The sequence below is a fragment of the Ictidomys tridecemlineatus genome, chromosome 8 (assembly GCF_052094955.1).
Source record: "Ictidomys tridecemlineatus isolate mIctTri1 chromosome 8, mIctTri1.hap1, whole genome shotgun sequence".
Taxonomy (NCBI): domain Eukaryota; kingdom Metazoa; phylum Chordata; class Mammalia; order Rodentia; family Sciuridae; genus Ictidomys; species Ictidomys tridecemlineatus.
The window spans coordinates 35,180,567-35,204,289 of record NC_135484.1 but is presented as its reverse complement, the minus strand read 5'-3'; the positions used below and the strand labels follow the sequence as shown (position 1 = coordinate 35,204,289).

Genomic DNA, 23,723 nt, shown 5'->3' with positions numbered 1-23,723 from the left:
ATTATTACAATAATTGTTTAAACTTCATAGTTTGTAAAAGTCTCACTTATTATCTCACTTTCTCTTTATAAAACTCTGTAGAAAATTTATAGGAATTTATAGGAATTATTACACTGTTTTGAAGATGGGAAAGAAAAAATGTATGGAATTTTTAATGAAATTTTAGTCTAAACCCAAAAGGGGGAGCTGAGATTTGGAACTAATTTTCTATACTCTTAAAACATTACTCTAATGAAATTTTAAAATTTAGGCAACTAATTTTTTTCAATGAGTTCTTTAATATTTTAATTGACTATTATTTATTCACTTGATACTGACAACATTCTAAGTGTTAAACAGAAGATGACATTTGCAGATGCATCTGGTATCTCCCCACAATGATCATACATAGCTTTTCCCTAACGCAATGAGACCACTCTGGCAGACAAGTTCTCCCAGTTCACTTCCTCCCATTTTTTTATGATTTCACAGAAAGAGTGTAGTAGGAAATAGGCAGTTTCTCTTAAAGTATATATATTTTACTTCAACTACAAAATTAAAACTTAAAATAATTAGAGAATCAAAAGTCCATTCTTAACTGAATTAGTTATATTGTTTGAAAATATTTTATAATGTAATTAAACATTGAATATAGGAGAGCAAATACATGGATAAATTATAAGCTTAAGTTTGTATCTTCACAGGTAATGTTAAATAAAAATAAAAGTATGATGTAGGAATTTTAAAGATATATATATATAAATATATATATTTATCTAAAAATTTCCACATTTCTTTGGTTAAATCTTAATTAGAAACATTAGGGTAAAATTGATATGAAACTGGTGAGCATACAGCAAGTTGGCCACAAATCATTGGTGTGTAATTAGTTGAGAAATGGAGTACAATTTGAAATGAAACTCATTTCATTATGAAATATATAGCTGTATTTAAAAGTTGAATTTAACATCTAAATGGCCTGAATTATCACTAGCAATACCATCTGTCTTAGATATTATATAGAGGTAAACAATGTGGCTTATTTAAAATTTTTGAAAGACAGCACTATTTACCATATAAGGTTTATATACAATGCCAAACCCCATATCAGGACTATAGCAATTTTATCTGAATCTGTAAATTCTTGGTAAAGATAAACTAAAAGCAAATGCACATGATCCTAACTCTACTTAAAAAATGTATTCTACTGTTTTATGAAATTCATGAGATTTAGGAAGTCCTTTTCCATCAGGTAGACTTTCATATAAAATCTAGTTTTTCCATTATAACTTGTCCCTGAGATCTAATGCCTTTGGGTTCATTCCACTAACTTGGATATATTAGCATTAGTCATACATTAGGGGCTACAGAACTTTTGTCCCAAATCTAAAAGAACCATTAGTTAAAAAATAAATTAAACTTTAAACAGTATACCTTGCTAATTTGAAATCCACTAGATCTGATTATGTTGAACAGAGACACTCTCTCTAATGAGATCCGAGCTCTCTATTTTAAGTATCAAGATATGTTCAGAACTGCAAATAATTTACTTTATGGATAAAGCTGCAACCCATGCAAGGAGTTGTGATCCATGCAAAAAATAAAATAAAAAGTAATGGGTAAAGATTTAGGGCCTCACCTAACACAGCAGTCGGCACAAGTGGATCATTGGGCACTGTAGGAAAACAAAGCTCATGAAGGAATAGATTGTTCTAAAATTATATTTTGAACTCTTCTTTCTTTACAACAAATGTATGCATTCTTAAGAAATATAATGACTAAACTTTCTTCTATAACTGTACCTACAAGGGTTAAATTCTCTCTTCCAGCTTGAGTTCTTACAAAACATCAACAAAGGTGTATCTATAATTATAGTTCAGTACTCTGTTCAACTTAAAAAGCCAGAAGATTCAACTTGACATTATAAAGATTATAAAGTTAGAGCAAAAGAAACCATACAGTTTGGAGCTAACAAGTATTAGAAAAATAATTATCTCATATTCATTCCATATAATGTTTTTCAGTTTAACTGTGGGAAGTAGATTTAATCCTTTCTCTAAGTTCATAAGTGCATATTTATAGTTATGCTGCTAATTGAAACTTTATAATAAGGTTCTAACACAGGCAATAGAAAAGTTTGAGGAACAGAAACGCTTTCAAACCTATAATTGATTAAATATTAAATCAGGTACTTAGAGAGATGGTACATTTATATTTTCAGCAAAACTTACTTTCAACATTAATAGTATTTTATGTACTTCTCTGTCATTTTTATTGTGTTGAAATAAAAATAAAATAGATCAAGAAGGCCCCATCATGATTAAAACTAAATTCCAAAATGACTCATATAGCATTTGTAATTTCTAATTTGGTGTAGATATATATATCAAGAAAAATGATAGGATGCATTTAGCCCAAGGATTATCGAAAAATTTCACCAGAAAAAATTTCCCCTCTCTGAAACAACATATAAGCATTCAGCCTACAAACACTTAACTTTCAACCTTACCACTACAATATATTTGTAATCTGTATAGGAAATAATCATTCTATTGTTTATCTTTTTTCTTACATCCATATTTTTCAGACCAGAACAGCATATCTCTAAAAACTGTGACAAAAATGCCTCTAGGTACAAATGGCCAATGACAAACCTGATTTATCTACATCAAGTATCAATTTGCAGAAACAAATTCAGGTAAGTTAATTTAATTAGCTTAAAACAAGCACAGGTACTATAGAAGAAAATATAAAATTTGAAGATAAATAGTATTACCAAGACTGAGATAATTATTGAAGTCTTCTGCCATTAAATAGTACTTTGGTAGAAGTAGTTCAAAAACCCTGCCTTCATAGATTAGTATTAGTAACTCTTAAGATGGATGGTTGGATTGGTGGATTTCACCATTCCTTTTGCATCCTTCAATTCAAACATACTTTTAGACTTCACACCATATATTTAAAAGCATATAGGTTTCTCTTTCCCCTAGTTAAATTTCTTAGTATTAATATTCCCTAGGACTCCATAGTAGACTATTTTAATGGAATAAGTTTGCCAATACCATTAATTCCCAAAAAGAATTACTGTTTCTTCATATGACAAAAGAAACTTTATCTTACAAAAAGGAAGATGCAAATGCTGAAATAATTATAAATTCTGACATGAACCAATTTTATGTAGGCAATCTCATATCTAAATTAAATGAGTAACAAATGACATGGTCTGAGTGGTATATATTTAGAATATATCTTATGATTGAATAATAAATTTCATGCAGTTTAAGGTGAAATGAAGTACAGTAGAAAGTCTAAACAGAGGACTTCTTGTAAATCCCATAATATTATCTCCTTTTTTTTTTTTTGCTTTCTAGATACTTCTTCCCTTTCTTACTCTCTCATTATTTAAAAGTTAACATATAGAACTCAAAATAAACTTAAGAAGCTTCAGAATCACTTATTAATATTTCAGTGAAGAACTTACATCTTGGACTAAAATTATGTTGGTCCATGAAGGTGATGGAAAGAGGATCTTCTGCATGCAGAGTGCTCTGGTCAGCATAGCTTCGGTCCATAGCATTCACCATGTGAGTCATCTCTTGCCGAGTGTTGCCCATTGCATCTTTGCGCTTTTTAGCCAGCTTGCTGCCAAGGCAAATACAAAAGGGAGCCCTGAGTGTGAGTCTTGAAGAAGAGATGACACCAGAAACAAGTAGTTCAAGTGTGACCGAGGACAAGGTAACAGATGTCTTTTAGAAAACCTAAGAACTGGTAACTTCTGGAATTCAGTTGACATTCAAGCCATTATATTGATGTGTTGCTGTAGAACTATTTGATTTGTCAGATATTTTAATATTCAAGCTGTCAAATCCAAAATTATCATCATTTCCTGTATTTCATTCTATTAACTTTCATTAAAAAATATAACTACATTTTACCAAAAATATAAACAAACACTTGTTAAGTAGAGGAGGTCAAGGAAGATTTAAAGCTAAGTTTTGGTCTTTCTCCTAAGTGATAGATTCCTTTGATCAACTTTCAGAGGTTCTTCTTAGGAATAACATGACTTAAGTTTGTTTTATCATAGCCACTTAATTAAGATAAAGAAAAGTCCCATTCTTAATTCTCTCTGCTGTTACTAGTAAAAATGCAACATGAGTAGAATTAATCTCTTCACTAATATATTTGTAATATTAATCAAAACCTAATCTTTAGTCTTTTAGAATCAACCATGATTCAAGTACAAATAAATATAAGGGATTAAATCATATAATGTGTAAGGGAAGTACTGAGAGGATTTTGGAAAAATCTTATATAAAGTTATAATGCAAATAATCATCATCTTGGAGTACTGATGTGGTCAAATCCTAAAAACATGATTTAGAACCTCACTGCAAAACGTCCACTAGGGAGGTAGGTCCCTTATGAATTCACAGCAGGGCACATTATTGATGGGATTTGGAAATTAGTAGAGTGAGCATTTTGAACTCCTCAAATTCTGACAGTTTTATCTTGCATATCAAGAATGTAAAATATATTTTGGTTCTCTGGGAATGTTACACATGAAACATGCAAGTAAAAAACTGTTAAAGCTATATAAAATATTTAAATCACATTAACCCTACAATTTATATATGATATAAAGACACTGTAAAAGTCTCTAGCAGGGAAATTATATCACTGAGTTTATAGCAGCCATTTATGCTGCCTTAGAAATATTCTTTAGTTGTTTTAAGTACACCATTTCTCAGCTTGGTTATAAGGTAAAATGTTTTCTTCTGATCCTCATTAGTTTCTGCACTAAAGTACTACAAATACTACAAAGTCTCATCTCATAGATTGAGTTTATGCCCAAAAGTTTTTCCTTTAAAAATTAAGCTAGCAACCTGAGATGTACTCCAGTGTTGTTGTTTTTTTCCCCCTCTGAGAACTGCAGTACTAGATCTCACAGGCGCACCCCCAAACACACCACATACTGGCATAACAGATCTGCTACATGAGTATGATGGCCATAAACTAAGACCTAGAGATAGAGATGGCTTCATTTCTTTTACAAATAATAACCACAGCACCAGAGTATGTATTAACAATATTTAAGAAAACAGTCACAGAAATACAGTAAAGACTAGCACCACCAGGACTACGACTATACATCACTGCCATCACCACCATCATTCATTGGCAATATTTGCTTTATATGGTGAAACAACTAACCCACTCTTCTTTCTAGGCCAGAAGATTAAAACCTTGTACAAATATATAAGTTTCAATGGGTACTATAAATACGAGCTGCTGCCTATGTAAGAGAGCAGACAGACAATGTTATGTAGAACTCGGGCACAATGCAGGGGCAACTTGCCGGAGTGGCTACTGGCATTTCATCTGAGCATCAATAGTCTGACTTATATTTTTTTTAATAAAGACAAACCATGATGCTGAATGTTTGTATTAGTTTTCTTGATTAATTTCTAAGTGTTTTTTTTTTTTATTTTTCAAACTAGCCTATAGGTCTAATTAAACCTTATGAGGTCATGTTTCAGCCTATAGAAACTACTTTCCCAACCTTCCTTTAGGCCACCATGTAGAATTTTGTTCCTGGACTTACAACATTCTTTAACTTCTAATAGCTGGCTAACTTCCATACATTGTGTCTCAACTTTAAAGACACTGCATCAGAGAAAATTTTTAAAACTGATCCCAGTACAACCTGTTTCAGGTTAGGCTACCCTGCTCTGTTATTTCCATCGCACAATGTTCTCCCCCTGTAATAACACTCATCACAGATCACTGCAAGTGGTTTTCAACTGTTTTCCCATGTTGGCCTCCATGGAGAGAAAGACTTCTATATCCTTTGCCCTTGAAGCAGTGCTGCCACATAGTAGGCACTCCATTAATACTTTTCAATATACAAATTAGGCCTGTATTATGTGTGTTAATTTTCATTTTTTTAAACCCAATTCTCAGATCAATCAACTGAAGATGGTATAAGAGTTCTAATTCTATAGATGAGTGTGTTGAGGCTTGAAGGAGTTAAAAAACTTGCCTGAGGTATTTATCTAATCAGCAATGAAGAAGGACCTTGTGCCAGACCTAAGTTCTGATCATATATTCAGTTGATTACATTGTTTATATTGCCACATTATGAAGCATATTCTATTATAAACAACTACTTATACTAAGAGTTAAATATTGCTTGCTTTTAAATTGATAAGAATATGAATATGGCACAAATGTGTTGCCATTTAAAAATTAAAAAAACAGCAGAAAAATATTTTTTAAAACTCCCAATCTCTGGTTTTTGGGCAAAAAGAAAAAATACATTCATTCCCCCCATAACTCCCTCCAAAATTGGATAAAAAAGTTGCACAACCTGAAATTTGGTTCAAAATACCATTAAAATTTTGAAGGTGCACATATAGAAAATAATGAGTAGAAATGATGCTTTTGAACTGAGGTTTCACTTTAAATCACATGTAATTTGTGTGTACTTTGTGATAGGGGAACATTAAGAAGTTAAATTAAGATTTTTCAAATGCATGAAAAGTAAAAGTTCACCTGCATTGAAGGACTTCTATTTTTCAGATTCACAAACTCAGATTAGTAAGAAAATTACATGGAATTATAATCTTTGTGGGTATCTGTCAGTTAATACATTATCAGCTTGGTCTTACACCTAAATCCTCACAACAACCCTGTGAGGTAGGCTTCCATTCAGGTGATTACAAAGCAAAGAACTAACATCAGCATTAAATGTTTTCATTAAATATTGATATTTATTATGACAATGCCAATGAAAATTAGCTCAAAGATCACATGTGGTTTGTGGTGATATTCTAGGTCATTTCTACTTTTGTAAAAAAAAAAAAGGCTTTAATTTAGATTAGTGTCACTAGGTATGTTTAAGTAGCCTTTAATAGCATACCTGTTTGACATTCTTTCTAGTTAGGATTTAAAATGCTAGTAGCCCTATGTATCACAATAATGTTAGTATAAACTGCTACAGGAATCAGAATGTAGACATGTTAACCATGTACCAAAAATGGAATCCCACTCTAAATTTTACAGATACAGTAATAGTTAATGGTAGGCTTATTGACATTCTCATAATTAAATACTTATTGATTCCACTATGTCTCATGCTTTGTCTTCCCCGGAGCAACCAGCATATATAATGTGCACTTCAGGACAGTTAAGCAATTCATTTTGCAAGTACTTGAGTTTGACAGATGTGCAAATGACTTTCATTATCAAAGCAGCCAACAGCATAAACTTCTGCAGGTGGATGTATGGGTGGGCCATAAAGGGGAAAAGTACTCCATCATTGTACGAAATGGTATGGTTAATTACTTTTGGCTTCATCAAACATGATTTAACAAGCATATTATGATTCATCACAATAAGCTAGGAGCACTGTTAGTTTACACCTGTTTGTTCTAGCAGATCTAGGAAGCCAAATGTTTATAATATTTAAAATGTTGGCAGAACTGTGTCATAATGATTGACTTGTAAAAAATTGTTGTAAAGCTAGCTTGAATTTACCTAGTTATACAAATGCTGTGGGATGTATGCTCTTAACATACTTAATCTCAATCCTTAAGCCTTGAAAGGTGTCATATCATTCCTTTGGATTGGCTAAATACTACATTGAAAGTGATAAACTGAAAATAACTCCAAAAATAGAATGGACAATCCCCTCTATCCTTATGAAAATGAGCTTGTCATACCTAAGGCTAAGATGAGCAAGAGACTCTGGAAAACAAAAAGAGATGTGTCACATGTACACTTGTTCCAGGGTTGACAAGAGGTATTTTTTTTTGTTTTCATTTGTTTGTTTTTTTTAACCTTAGTTTATAAAATCTTTGCTATATTTAGTTATAATAAATGAACCAAATTTTTCTTCTCTAAAAAAGAATTTTTATTTCTTTGTCCCTGCAACATTGTGTTGCATCTATTCATTTTTACAAGAGCATACTGATTGCCTTAACAACTAGACCAAAGGTATTCTGAAGTTCCAACCCATCGTGGATTCCTGGAAATGAGGAAAGAGGTGTTAACACTTGTAGATGTGATCTCATCTGTATCCTGTGAAGGCATTTTGAATGTTCTTCTATGAATATCTGACTTAGCTCAGTTTCTCAACTATAATGGTATCACATAAAGATAGTGATTAGGGAGTTAGAATCACTTTCTCTGTCAGACTAAGGAGGTGCCATACAGCTAAAATGGGGTACAGGTTTGATTAAGTAACTGAATGATTGTTTTTGGCTGTAGACTAAAGCTACTTATGGAAAACTGTAAATAAAAATTAGAAGTAGCTGACATTCAGAAATACAATATCCCTTTTAAAAAAGATTAGCAAAGTAGATAATAGTTTATAGTTTTAGAGTCCACCAAAAGATGTTCTTTGAAATATCACCAAAATTATGAACATTGTTTCTTTATTTTTTTTGAAAAGGGATACTGCATCTTTAACACATGTAAAGTTGTACATCACCCATTTTCTACTTACAGGTAGTAGGAGTAAGAATAGTAGCTCCTCCTGGCAAGCAAATCACAGACAGTGGAAAAAGAGAAGCAATGGTGAATGAAAAGCGTGACTCTGTCACATTCAATAAAGCAGAAAAATGTGCGTTAAAAAAGAAAACAAAATGAAATAAAATTCATGTTTTTTTGCTTTGCATTTTAATTTGCTCATGCATTGTTAGATCTTTTTTTGCCATGCAATTAAACAGACAGATATGCCATAGAAAAATAAAATTTGAAATACATAATTTAGAAAAAAGAACATGCTGATATTTCTTTTATTGCCAAAAATTGAAAAATTAAATGGATTGTGTATTTTCAACATGCAGTTACGCATAGTATCATCCATTACCATTTAAATGTCATGACAGATGGAACAGCTGTGTATAGAGCTTGTATACTAGATTTTTTCTTTAGATACAAAACATAAAGATCTATTATATTAACGTTTTTATATGCAGAATAATACCTATAGTTCTGTAAATAAGTCATACCTTAATGGTACACAGGTATATATACATACACTATGTGAATATACATATGTACCAAAGAACTTATACACAAAGATAATTCTACAGTAGATGCATGTGAACATGATGTCATGCACAAACATTTACTGTAGTGAAACATAATTTCAAATTTATGTCTGGAATTAGTAATGTGTTCATGCTGCGCATTTCATATATAATACACAATCAATGGAAAAATGGTATAGATTTGGAAATAATTCACCAGCAGTTAAATTAAAAAAAATGACATTGCGTTCTGAAAAGATGCAATATCCCTTTTCTTAGCCTAAAAACTTACTTTATATATACCCTCAGTTGTAAACTTTTACTGCATTGAATTCCAAACCGTTCTTTTATAAAACATTGAAAAACACACAGAACTTTCTTCAACATGAGAAATATACCTACATATACTATTCCAAGTAAGGTATAAACTCTTGAGAAACTTAACAAATGCAGACAGTCAGAGGCTAAAATATTTCCTACTATTTTTATTATAAATTTATATATTAAAAGGGAAGCTATAGTATATGCTAATTTTAACTAAACTTGATAATATCTGAAACTGCTATAATATCCATGCTTTTGTGTATGTATAATAAACCTACTTGAGTTTAAACCATATATAATCCATGTGTGACACATACTACATAATAATATGGAGTTCAAGTAATTTAGATATAATATTACACAACAGAAGATAACATATGGAACTTCATCCACCTATAAAATTGTAACTTTTCCTAGTCATAATGGTGCTGGTGAGGGAGAGAAGCCAAAGCTCTAGATACTTTCTATTATTTAAAGCATAATTATGAAAACTCAAATGTTAACATTTTGATAGAGGCTCATTTATCCAACCATTTAAAATATGAACCAGAAAAAGAATTTGTTACGTTATGCAATTATAGAACTGTCAGAGCATTTTATTCACCCCCCAAATCATGCTTAGCTACTGTTTTAACATAGTTCAAGAAGTTTAGTTTTCAAATTCTTTGTTATTTCTAAAAGAGAGAGCCATAGATATGGTGAGCTACTAAAAACTAATAAATGTTTTCCAAAAAATAACAAATAAAAATAAGCTCATTCCAATTCTGAGTGAGGACACAATCAGAAGTCACTCATGCTCACATCCATCCAATCTGAAGTGATTAGAATAAATTTAATTGTGAAGCAATGTTTATTTAACTCTCTAAACTGTTTAGTTTATGCCACTTTACAAATATAAATGTAAACTAAACAGAGAGATAAGATCCCAAGTTTCTATTCTATGATTTTATTGATCTTTATTGGAAAATTTATGTTTCTAAAGTATTTAAATCATCTTGTCTCACATATGATGTATTTCCCAATCACAGAAGTAGACAAAAGCAAAAAGAGAAAGCACTATTTGGGGAAAGCACGTATGTAGCTAATTTAACACAAAACACTATAATGCATACCTAATGTTTCTAATGCAGATGTGTCTTCTCCAACATATATATCTCCAGGGGATAATTGTAAAGAGGCAATATATTAAAATAAACTCTGATGGAACTGTTAAAACATGTAGTATGAGTCTTATCTATAATGTTAATGCTTTACTTCAAGTACAAACTAGTTATCATAGTAACTATTAGATTTAATGCAATCTAAACAACATCATTTACTATATTATTCAATAGAATTCATAAACTATGACCACTTTGATACACAAAACTATGAGAATGAACTCTGAATGTAGAATTTTTTTTAAAGTCCTTCCAGATCAATGCCTCATCCAAAATATGTAACTGGAAGGACTGAATTGCCATATTACTTTCTAAGACAGCGATTCACAGATTATGACATTATATAATGGTCAAAAGCTCAAATTATAAAAATTGTATACTTTTAAATATTTTTTCAGCAGGAATATACTTTAATTTTTAGAAGAGACCAGTAGAAGTTTCAGCAGATCTTAATATCTTTATGTGTTTCCAAAAGATGGCAATATTGGTTGATATAGGAAAAAAAAAGATAATGTTCAATTAAAATATTTACTCTTCACTTTAAATTTTTAGTCAGTGAATATTTAATATACAATGTCATTAAACAACATTTATATTTTCATATCTTATTGGCAGCTGAGCTTTAGAGAAATACAGAATAACAATATAATTCAGACTCTAGTCCAAATGTACCACAAAATATCCATATTTTGTCATTCTTAATATAATATTTCAAATATAAGATAAAATAATGTCTTAAGTGTCTCTCTGCATTTGAGAAATTTAAGTTCTCACATTTATTTCAAGGTTAAAGAAATATGTTTATATCCAAAATAAATTCTTATTAAACAAATAAGAATTTATTTGAAAAGCCCAATAACAAGTAAGAATTTATTTGAAAAGCCCAATAGTAGACTTCAGTACTGGCAAAATTTTAAAATTAAATTCTTCTCATTTGTTGGGATTTAAAAGAGTTCAAAGGAAAAAAAAGTATTTGAAAACTAGTGATATAAAGAGTATGTGAGCTATGCAGGACAATATCAGATCTTACCTCTTTTTTACAATTAATATGACAACTAGGAGGAGGAGGATGAACACCAATATTCCAGCACTAATTCCTGCGATTTTCACCACTCTGTCTGTCTGCTTGGCAGGATCTGGGATCACTTCTGGTTCTTCTGTTGCTGCTGCTAAACAAATCAGAAAAATAAGTTACTGAAAGCAGCTAATTATCACAGAAAGGAAAATTATCACCAGCTAACATTTACTATAAAAAGACAATTTGTAGGGTCTGGGGTTGTGACTCAGTGGTGGAACACTTGCCTAGCATGTGTGAGGCACTGGGTTCAATTCTCAGCACTACATATAAATAAATAAATAAATAAATGTCCATTGACAACTAAAATAAGTAAATATAAAAATAAATATATTTATTGGATATAAATAAAATTTAAATTTATTTATTGTATTTAAATAAAAGCCACCTGAAAATAAAATATATATATATATATATATATATATATATATATATATATATATATTCGTTTGCTAAAGTACAGCATAAGACATTTTTGGTCAAGTGGAAAGATTTCACACTAGATTTTTTTTTTAAACACAAAAAATAATAAAAAAAGAAAAAACCCACAGAAATAACTATCCGAGGGAATGGCAAACTATTTTTCTCCCAAGATCTTTAAAAGTCAAAATATTGGATTTTTTAGCAAATAATATACTGGGAAGAAATGAGGTCAGATCTAGATTCGTCTGTTCATCAATTCATTCAGCAAACACGTCTAGACTCAGTGCAAAGTGCTATTCTTGGTGCCTTCAGGTAGTGTCAATGACATTAATCTAAGCCAGAGGGTTAGGTTACATAAATGCCTAATCCAATTGCTAGAGGCATAAACTCATAACTCAATATATGAGATTTGAGATGAAGATTTGGTTTTGCAGCAAAAACAAGTATTAAAGCAAAAAAAGATACATCCAAGAATATTCCACATTCTCTTAACAAATAAGATCCAGATAATAAACTCGGGAAACAGAACTTGGAGAAGATGGTTTTCTTTTTAGCCTCACTTCCTTTCTTTCTCAAAACCACACTCACCCTCATATATGGACACAATTAAATTTAGATTCTTTAGTCAATATATTAGCCCTACTAAACTCTCTGAAGACATTTTCCTTTTACTTCATTTGCCTTGCAAACTGGCAGAGAAAGTATTCTTATTTATACTTTAAAGATATAAAAACTCTGCAGGCATAGAAAATGGGAGAGAGATCATCAATTGCTCAAGGACAGGGAAAAAATTTGATACATCTCTTATCTTCTAACCTATCATTTCTCAGGGTCCAAACTAGTAGGCCCTACTGCCAAGAACCTGTGTGGCAAAAGCCAAAGGCATTCTTAGAATCAGTCCTATTTGGGAATTGTCTTATAACACCCAAAATATCAGCTTACATTTGGTGTCAAGAAATGATGGCTGAATAAACAGACATATAGACAAGTCTAAAACTCGAATGTCATCTCTTTCCAAAGGACAATTTCTTCATTCTCTGGAAAAATGTTATTCATTTTCCTATATTCCAACCCTTTAATTAGCTCCTCCTCTTGTCTTCTTTCCTCCTGACTCCCAGATTTTCACATATAAATATGTGTTCCAGTTTTCCCACCAGCCATGGTTCTGCCAAAAGGGCATTCTGATAAGACTATATTTTGATTTTTCCAACTGAGAAATTTGAAAGAATAAATTTACCTAATATTATTTTATAAAATGGTAATTTGAAGTTAAATCAGTGGGAAAGACAGTTTGAGAAAAAGTAGTGAGAACACAGTTAACTTTATAAAGCAACTCACTAGAACTATTTTAATTTCTTTTATTTTAATTTCATAGGATAAAACTTCCCTTTGGACCAGTAATTGGTAACAACTATTCTTAAGCAAACAAAACAAAGTAAAACAAAAAGGAAGCCTATGTTTTTTTTTTTTTTCTGGTAAATGAAGGGTGTTCTCATTTATGACTTAACACTCTCCATACATGCATGCTTCAGGGAATTTCCAACCTTCCAACCTCAATTATGTATAGAGGTTGCTTAGTGCTTAACACATTTCAAAATATAGCTCTCAATTCATCAAAACAAGTAGTAAATATGTTGGAGATCTTTTCCTTTCCAGGGTCAGTGTACATATATATGTATGTACTTGTGACTTTAGAAATCCATTTTTATGTAAAACATAGATTTAAATATTGAGAACAGGTGGAATACATTTCAAAATTGAATATAAAATCCAAAGCACATTTATTTATTTTAGTTCTTAAATTAGATGTTTGACACCGATACTTCTTCACTGAGAAATGAAAGCAGACTGGTAAGACTGTTTGGTATAAAAATCCCTAGTAAAAACTTCAGTCCATGAAACACATTCTCATTATTCACTAATTAAAGACTACTTTCATCAGGTTTGATCCTTTGGGGTTTTCTGACATACCTGACTCACAGAATTAAATGTTTCTGACAATTCTTTGGAATATGATTTCTTGTGTGCATATAACATTGTAATTTGATAAACTAATCCTGTGATGGTATACTTTTTCTAAAAAATCCAGGTTCATTTATTTGAGTTGGGTAAGAGTGATTTGTCTATCATGATTACAATTATTGTGCAGAGTTGTTTACTAGTATTCAACATAATTTTTAAACTTGAGTATAGAAGTTTAATCAAATTCTCTAAGTACTTATGATTTGGTGGTTACTTTCCCTTGATTATGAATTCTCTTCAAAGTCTTTAATAATGACATTTATTATTACTTTTACTACTATCAGAAATATTTTTTCATACAATATGTCTGTATAAATTTATTACTTTGCATGCTTTAATCACATGTTTTTCTATGTTCCGTGTCCTACTAGAACAAAAGAACATAAATATCCTATTTAAAATCATTCAAGCTTAGAAGATTCATTAAGGGAAATACAAGCAATAGCCCTTAAGTGAGCATTTTCTATTTTCCTCAAGGAGAGCAAAAATCTATTACAGTGGTTGTACCCATGAGCCCTGTTTATAATTTATGCATATGAATAAAGACAATGTGGAACAACTTCTTTCAGAAATGCTTTCCTTTACCATAAATTTTTTATCTGCCAAGGGAAATTCAGAGAATTCCCAGGGTCCTATAGTTAAAAGCAGCATAATTCTTTTGTATAGTGAAAAAAACCTACAAATTTCATATTTATTTAGTAATTTTATGAGATGATTTTTTGGGGGGGGCACAAGTAGCTAGGGTAGCTTTATAAATTTTAAAGTTACACTAATTTATTTTAAAAAAATTAGAACTACCCAGACATGGTGGTAATCACATCAGTAATTCCATTAGCTCAGGAGGCTGAAGCAGAGGATTGAAAGATCAGCCAGCCCTGGGGAGCTGGGAGCAGTGTCACAAGCCTGTGATCCCAGCAGTTTGGGAGGCTGAAACAGGAGGATTGCAAGTTCAAAGCCAGCCTCAGCAATGGCGAGGCACTAATCAACTCAGTATGGCCCTGTATCTAAAATAAAATACAAAAATAAGGTGGAGGATGTGGCTTAGTTGTTGAGTGCCCCTGAGTTCAATCCCTGGTACCAAAAAAAAAAAAAAAAAAAAAAAAAAAAAAAAACAAAAAAAAACCCCACAACCAAAAAAACTCTATTCTAATTGTAATTGCTGGGATCAAAACAAAATTATTCTTCAAGCTTCATTATGGACATTAGAAATAAAAGCCTCTAAATACAGCATGTTAGGTGATCACATAGCATCTGTAGAGACATAATCACTCAAATCCTGAGAATTCTCCTTGTATTCAAGGAGAATTAATCTGCTCTTCCTTTATCAGTCTAAGTTCTGAAATCTTGCTCATATTTCACTTTGTAATCATTTCTTAAACCTCATACAATCAGTTATGTAGTTCCCCATATTACCAAGAACAGGATTTACAGATTTTAATTAGCACTTTTCCCCTCTTACTTTACATGACCTCTTAAAAAGCATTTGTCATTCTTGTCGATTCCATTCTCCTAGCAATACTTTTCACTGGGTTGTCTTCTAGTTTTCTTAAAACTCTGGCTTCTCCTTTACAAATCACCTTTTTTGAGTCCCTCCTTGTTTACCCAGCCCTTAAAAGCAGGTACCTCTTTGAGATCCTCAAGGACCTCAGATTCTTGGCACTGTTTGCCACACTTTCCAGCTTCATAATCTTAAACACTTTCATTAGTTGAGTTATCATCCATGCTGATCAATCTCAAAGCAATACATCTTTAACAAACAGCTCCTACTTGAACTTCTGGCACATGTTGTCATCTGATTACGATGTCTTCCCTTCAATGTATGACAGCTGCCTTACATTCACTATGTCCAAAACTGAACTCACACTTTCTTCATACCTATTTTTCTAGTTCCTCTTCTTTCGGTAAATAAAACAATTATCCACAGTGGTTCAAACCCGAATAATCCTCCCTCCTCTCTTTATCTCTAGAAATAACATATAAGTTATCATTTGATTCCAGATTCTTTGAAAGTGAAAGAGGATACTCGATAAACATGACAGGCAACAACTGGAGTTTTCCTGTGCAAACATGGTCACTTTACTTCTCCTTATCATGCAATTAGTTACAAAGAACTCATACTTCTGAATATGGTGTCTATATTTTTCTATACCCGTTCCTACTACTTTACCTCAGGTCAACATCTTCTCTTACCCAGACCATACAACAGCTGCCTATATTTCTCCCTGACTACACTTCATCTATTTTACATCAAAACCTACATAGCATTTCTAATACTTCAATAGGATGGTAACACTCCAATGGTTAGAGTGCTCCAGTAGCTTCCCATGGTTAAGATAAAGTCCACAAAAGCAGGAATTATGTTTGCTTTGTTTATCACTGCATTTCTAAAAAATCTTGAAAAGAAGCAATGGTACAAAAATAATAGTTGAATAAATAGAAGAATGACACTAATCCTCCCTACAGTAGATTGTATTGACATTAAAAAAAAAAATAGTTGCCTTCCTAAAGCACACAAGGATCTCTCTGATCTTATTGTTTTAGATGGTAGCCAAAGATGAACTTGGGACATATAGTTTTAAATTGTTCTTGGGCATGTCAACAGTTGATGCTATCTGCTCCCTCACAGAGCTGTTTCCACCATCTGCCACCACCTACCACCAAACCAAAGTACAAGGAAATTCCAGTGTACAACACAAAGGATCTGGGATCAGGAAGGTCCTATTTTCATTCTTAGCTCCTTCTTTTATTGGAAGAGGTAAATTATTAATTAGACTTTATATCTGAAGAAGTTATTCAGAGTAAAGCATTAAAGAGCAAAGATGCTTAAGAACAAGAGAACTAGGCACACACACTTTTCATACAGCAAACATATTGTAGAATGATATTACAAACCAAGCAATATGCCTCTTGGAAAATAATGAAAAATCCAGAAAGTGTCTCATGGGTAGTGTAATTTTGACCTAGGATTAAAGTGGCTTTGCAAGTCATTGGATCAATTTGAAACTTGTGTATAACATAACCAGATCTTTGGGCAGGCAGCGAAGAGGACCAAAACACTCCTTACTGTACACCACACCCAGAAGGCAATTCTACATCTATTCAGAATTATTTGTTGTATAACAATGTGCAAGTTAGATCTCTTAGAGATGATTCCTTTTGTATAAAACAAAATAATAAAAGCACCTATATTATACATCTTTTAGAAATATTGAGTAACATAATGATGTGAAAAATTCTTACAACTGAAGCACTTAGGAGAGAAGTACTAGTAAATCAACCTGGGTAAATGTGACCTAGAGGTTAGCCCTCTGGGTCCATCATATAAAAATGAAAACCTGTGATCAGGGTAACTGACATTACTGAAGAACTGCTTTCAAAAATCTTAGCAGTCTATCACATAAATATATAATGATGGGTTTTGTAAAGTACATGTTATTAATTAAATAGTCTGCTACCTTGGATGCCTGAGCCTTACGGGCATCTTGAAGTATTTATTATTTAACTCAATCATCCTTTGAAGTCATTTTGCTTCAGCACCTCATATGATCTCATGAAACCTGTCCACCCTTGGATTGCTGACTATTAAAAAAAAGGGTCAATCAGAGATTTATATTGATGAAATAAGAAAAGAGCTACATGTCACACTTTTTGTCTTAATAATAGCTGAAAAATAATTTATTCTTGTTTAGTAATAAAATTTTGGTGAAAATTTTTGAGAATAGACTTTAAACAACTATGACATAAAAGTATAGATCAATATTATAAGTGCTTAAAATTAATTTCACATTGCTTAAGGCATCTCTTTCTAGTCTTAGGTTCTCTAAATTTGCTTTGGTTTTAAAATTACAGCTCAAAATAGTACATAAAATTCTGAAAATAAATGATAGAAATAATTTAAAAAAGTAACATCTCCTAATAATATATTTAAAGGTCAAAAAATGTGCACAATATTATCTTACTTCATAGTAATTTAAGGACATATATTTTATTGCTCATATAATAAAAAAATCATCAGATTTTTCATTTAGTTAAATGTATTCAGTTGGGTAAAACAGAAACTGTGTTGTCTTCCTTATTAAACACAGTGGAGTTTATTTTCTAACTATCTCTGAAATTTGTCATGGATTCTTGTTCTTTTACTGCATTCAAGACTCAATTATTTTGATTTTTTTCACTAACCCTCCTGTTTCCTATATTGGTTTCCTCAGATTTAGATCATATTTTGGTACCAGGATGAGTTTTCTAAAATGCAAATGTAATTAACTACTTTAACTGCTTCAATTTCAAGATGAAAAGGCAAAAGTTTTAACATCTAAGGCGTTTAAAAATCAGACTCCAATCAACTTTTTCAACCTCATATATTGACAATTCTTTAGAGTATCTATCATATATCCTAATTATTTAGAACAGTCTACCCATTCCCAAGTAATCAAATCCTGCCCAGTCTATATCAGGGGCTGCTAAACTATGGCTCCTGGGTTATATCCAGTCCATTTGGACTAAAACAAAGATGTGGATAGCCAATTTTATAAGATAAGGATTAATTGCTACCATTTTATATTTCCAGCGGCAGGGTATGTAAACCCCATTTAACTTACATCTTAACACTTTATATCATCAGACTTCTTCATGTCAATTTGGTGGTAGAAAATGAAATCTAATAAGCATTTGACTACAACTAAAATGATTTTTGAGAGACTTGGAATATTTCTATCTGTTCTCTGAAATGCTTAGTAACTTTCTTTTTCCTATTTTGTTCTTATTTTTTTCTTTTGATTTTACATCTGGATACTAGTTATTGGTCAGTTATTTATATTGCCAATACTTTTTTCCTATTGCATGGTACAGGAAGGGAAAATACCTATCCTTTTAACCTCTCAAAATCATGGCTAGGACCTTTATAACAAAAGAGAGATTAATAGGAAAAAAGGATAAAAAAATATTTATTGTAAATTTTATGAGATATGGGAGCCTTCATAAGGAAATGAAGTCTCAAAGCCACAGTTGAACCTTTGTTTTTTATATCAGGATTGATGAATGGTGGACAGCCATAGAGAAAGAAATGACAGGACAAATTGGTATAAGGTTAGGAAACAGGATAGATAGCAAAGCCAGATTGTTCAGATTGTTTCCTCTTATCTTCAGAGATAAAGACTCAATTTTACTCTAGGAAAGGTACTTTTCATTTGAGGGTCTTAAGGAAGAGTACTTTTCATATGAGAGTCTTATGATCAGTGGGGAAATCAGAAAATCCTTCCTAGTTTTTATAGCTTGCTTCAGGGGAAAAGGGCAGATTAAGGTCAAAGAGATCCTCTTACTTCTGTCATTTTTCTCAAATTATTTTCAACTTAAAATATTTAATATGCCAAGATTCCATATTTGGGGGATAATGAATGTGTCTTGAATTCTATCAGTGGCTTCTCTTCTCACTTTATTTATGGTATACTGGTGAATGAATAGCAGTTTTAATTTTAATGAAATCAAATACATCCATCTTTTTGTAAGGCTACTGTTTATTGTTTAATAAGTCCTTTTCCATCTTGAATTCATAATTTTTTTTCTTTTCTCTCTGAAAAATTTAAAACTGTGCATTTCATATTTAATTCTGTATCAATGTAGAATTTCTTTCTGAGCATGATGTATAGTAAGAAGTATTTCAAGTCCTCTACTCTTCCTATGTAAATATTAGTTATCTGTGTATAATGTATGAATTGATTCAAGGATTTATAAAACTACTTCTGTCCTATATCAAAATTACATAATTGCATGAGTCCTTTTCTGAATTTTCCATTATTTTCATGCAGCATATCTATTTCATGCTGATATTACATGGTTTTATTTACCATAGGTCTATAACGTGTTGTCATGTATGAAAGGAATGAAACCATGTACATGGTTTCTTGAGCATATTAGCTCTTATTTATATTTTACTCTGCATAACCTTTTCAAATCTAAAGTCCAACTAATAATTTATCTCTTTACTTTAGTCAAATCTTTTATTAACTCTACCCAAAGAGTTATTTTTAAACTTGGGCAACTATGTTTTTCTTTCCTGTTAAGTTCTATTTGTTTCTTGGTAAATGACTATTTGTTTAGTTATTCCTAATAGCATCTTGCTAATCTTCACGATCTATACTTTATTTCTTTGTTTTGTATGTTGCTATTTTATATATCATAGTTGGCAGTCCCACTACCTGCAGTCCTGTGAGGATTTAGATCTGTTGCTTCTGCTAACTCTCACAGTGAATTACTTTCAAGAAAGCTTCGTGACCTTTGATTGTGAGTTAATTGCTTTCTGTTAGTCTGTAGGAATCCTACAGGCCTAAATGGATTTTGCTTTCATCTAAAACAAAATTTGCATTTTCTTCTACCGGTAGCTATGAGGCAATATGGGACTCAGACCATCTCTGCCAGCTCTGTGTGGCAGTCTCAGGCTAGGCTACTTTCTTAGGAACAGCTCCAAGATCAGTGTTTTCAGGGCAATATATTTTAGTATCTCCCCTTTGGGACTACGAAATCTTATTTCTTTCTTTTTATTTTAATTGATTTTTTAAAAATAAATGACAGCAGAATGCATTACAATTCTTATTACACATATAGAACATAATTTTTCATATCTCTTTTGTATACTTGTATACAAAGTATCTTCACACCAATGTGTGTCTTCATACATGTACTTTGGATAATGATGTACATCACATTCTACCATCTTTGCTAGTGCCCTGCCCCTCCCTTCCCCTCTCACTCCTCTGTCCTATCTAGAGTTCCTCTATTCCTCCCATGCTCCCCCTCCCTACACCACTATGAATCAGGCACCTTATATCAGAGAAAACATTTGGCATTTGTTTTTTTTTGGGGGGGGCAGATTGACTAACCTCTTTCTCTCTATTGCTCACCTTCTTCAGCTTCAGTCACACATTTTCCCCTTTGTTCTCTGCCTTCTTTCCTCCCTCCCTCTCTCCTTTCTTCCTTCCTCTTACCCCCTCCTCTCTCTCCCTCCCTCCCTCCCTGTCTCTTTCCTTCCTTCCTTTGGTCCCTTCTTTTTTCCTCTTGCAGAATAGTGAGTCTTTGGAGGTCTTTCCTCGCTTGCTGTGGGCGCAGCAGTATATCTAAAGATGAGTCCAATCCAGGGTAGAACTATGGTGCTGAGATCTTCCAAGCACCTAATCTACTAGGTTGCAAGAACTGTAAGTCAGGTTATGAAATTTTACTTTCTTTATTTTTCCCAAGATTTTATCTTTAATTAGCTCTCATCTCTAAACACTAGTTAATTATTTTTCCATAACCCACAAATAAAACTGTATTGCATGTAGTTTCAGTAGATCTGCAAAGTACATGGTGAGGACAGAGACATAACCTCCTTCATATTTTCATTTCATTTTACTTTTTGTGGTGCTGGGGATTAAACCAAGGGCCTTGACATGTTAGGCAAGTACTCTACCATTGAGTTATGTTTCCTCGATGTTTTAGTCAGCTTTTTCACTGCTGTGACTAAAGGACCCTACCAGTACAATTATAGAGGAGGAGGAGTTTATTTGAGGGCTCATGGTTTCAGAGTTCTTAGTCCATAGAAGGCTAGCTCCATTTCTTGGGCTCCAGGTGAGGTTGAATGAACATCATATGGAGTGTATGACAGAGAGAGAAGCAGCTCACATCATGGTGATTTTGAAGCAAACAGAGAGACTCCACCATCCAGATACAAATATATAGCTAAAGGCATGCTCCAATTCTCACATCCTTCAGCCACAACCTACCACTTCAATTAATCCTATCAGTGAAAACTGACTGGGCTAAAACATAACTCAATCATTTCTCCTTTAAAACTTCTTGCATCATCTCACACGTGAGCTTTTGGGGGACACCTCACATCCAAACCATAACACTGGCCCTCATTCATCTTTTTTTATGTCTAATGATTTACACAGATCAACACAATGCAAAATGTTTGTCTTGCAAATATATAGATCACAAGAGAAAATGCTTAAAATTTGTCAAGGTGTGTAACTTATATAAGGGCAAACATCAACTACAAGATATTGTTAGAAGCTTTAACATTTCTGAAATAATATATTACTGCTAGGGTGGAATCAACTATTCTGCTAAAACGAAACTATTAATCTGGTTTGAATTCCACTTATCCAGGTGACCTAGGATGTTTTTTAACCACTGTTCTTCATTGGTAAAATGGAGATGAATAATTATACCTATCTTTTAGGTAGAATCTAAAAATTAAATGTGTTAAAATATGCAAAGAGCTCAGAGCAATACCTGATACTCCACTTAATAAGGAGGCCTCAGTTAAGTGTTAGGGTGTATAACATGAAATTCAAATACAATCCCTTTCCACATCTTGATTTTTGAACCACAGGTATTATGACTTCAAATAAGCAGCATTAGATGGACAAAAATTTGGTTTCTAAATATACAGGGATATTACCTTATATTCAACACTGGACACATATTGATTGAATATTTAGGTAAAAACAATGTACAAGGCAAAAAAAAAAAACCCAAACAAACGATTTTCCTTTACAAGATATATAATCTAAAAGTAGAGATTGTGGTGAGTACTCAAATGACTGTAGTTGTTCACAGATTATGACAAGTACTACATAAGGGGCACAGTCCCCCTGCACAGGAGATGATATTATATCTGGATGGTTGATATCTGAACCACTTCTTAAAGGCATTCAACATACAAACCAAACAATGAAAAACAACTTCAGAGACGTTTAGTGGTCTATTCATGTTCATATCATTTTTTTTCCAAATTAAAACTGTAGCTTATGCTTCATGACCTCCCATGTGTCACATGGGAGAAATATGATTAGCAGGGAGAAATATGATTAGTCACCTACAGGTAATTTTCACCACTATTAAAATAAATTAAAAAAAAAAGAGGGAGGCAGGGGAATGCAATGAAGCTGTCAAACTCAACCTCTAAGAAAGAAAGAAGTTGAAGAGATAGAGATACAAACAAATGGGCAGTTGATCACACCAAATCCTTTCAGGAGAAAAAGTATACTTAGATGGATGAATGGCATATGGGAGGGAACTTGGAGAAAGTCATGAAAGCAAATTTAAAAAGAAAAACATGCTCCATGCCCCATCTTAAGCCTACAAAGAAGGAGGTATTGTGTGTGTGTGTGTGTGTGTTGTTTTCTCCCTTACATTAATTAAAGCAAGCAGTGGTAATCCAGGGCATGCGTTGAGCACATTTTAAGACTCTGAAGAATCATCCTAAACAAGACAGAGCAGATATGTTGTGAAACAATGATGAACAAGCAAACAAACATCACTTGATACTGAAGAGTCATATACCAAGAATTAAAACAGGAGGATAACAGAATGAGAGCAAGCCCTTGGATGACCTCATCAAATTTGGACAGAAGACCGTTCAGAAGAAGATATGAAAGATGGGGAAGCTTTTTACTTACATGTGGAACAATGTATTATCACAATAGCAAAGTTGCTCTGCGTGCTTTGTCTATGTACTAGGAATTAAAGGGAGTTCAAAAATTATGGAGCTGTTTAGTTAATTAACAAGATTTCCCCCTTGTCTCAAGGAACAAAGGAGATTAAAAAATAATAATTCCACTTTTATGTTTTGGGGAAGTCAAATAATAGCATGATGTACTCCTAGGGAACAATAGCTCTTCCATAATAATGATATAGATATAGGAAAGGAAGAGGGAAGTTCAAGTG

At 32.3% G+C, this 23,723-nt stretch overlaps 1 protein-coding gene across 15 annotated transcripts in view; it reads right to left on the bottom strand.

The window, feature by feature from the left end:
- The window catches only part of Ptprk (protein tyrosine phosphatase receptor type K), a 522,697-nt gene that overhangs the window by 31,278 nt on the left and 467,696 nt on the right, over positions 1-23,723 (bottom strand). For 4 of the 15 annotated variants that reach the window (XM_078019195.1, XM_078019197.1, XM_078019205.1 and 1 more), the window contains exons 14-18: positions 11,529-11,667; positions 10,451-10,492; positions 8,486-8,515; positions 3,461-3,621; positions 1,619-1,654 (exon numbers count right to left, since the gene is read on the bottom strand). In XM_078019195.1, the coding sequence (XP_077875321.1) occupies positions 1,619-1,654; positions 3,461-3,621; positions 8,486-8,515; positions 10,451-10,492; positions 11,529-11,667 (408 nt within the window). The remainder of the gene's footprint in view (positions 1-1,618; positions 1,655-3,460; positions 3,622-8,485; positions 8,516-10,450; positions 10,493-11,528; positions 11,668-23,723) is intronic. The other 11 variants (XM_078019199.1, XM_078019209.1, XM_078019207.1 and 8 more) reach the window with 7 other exon arrangements.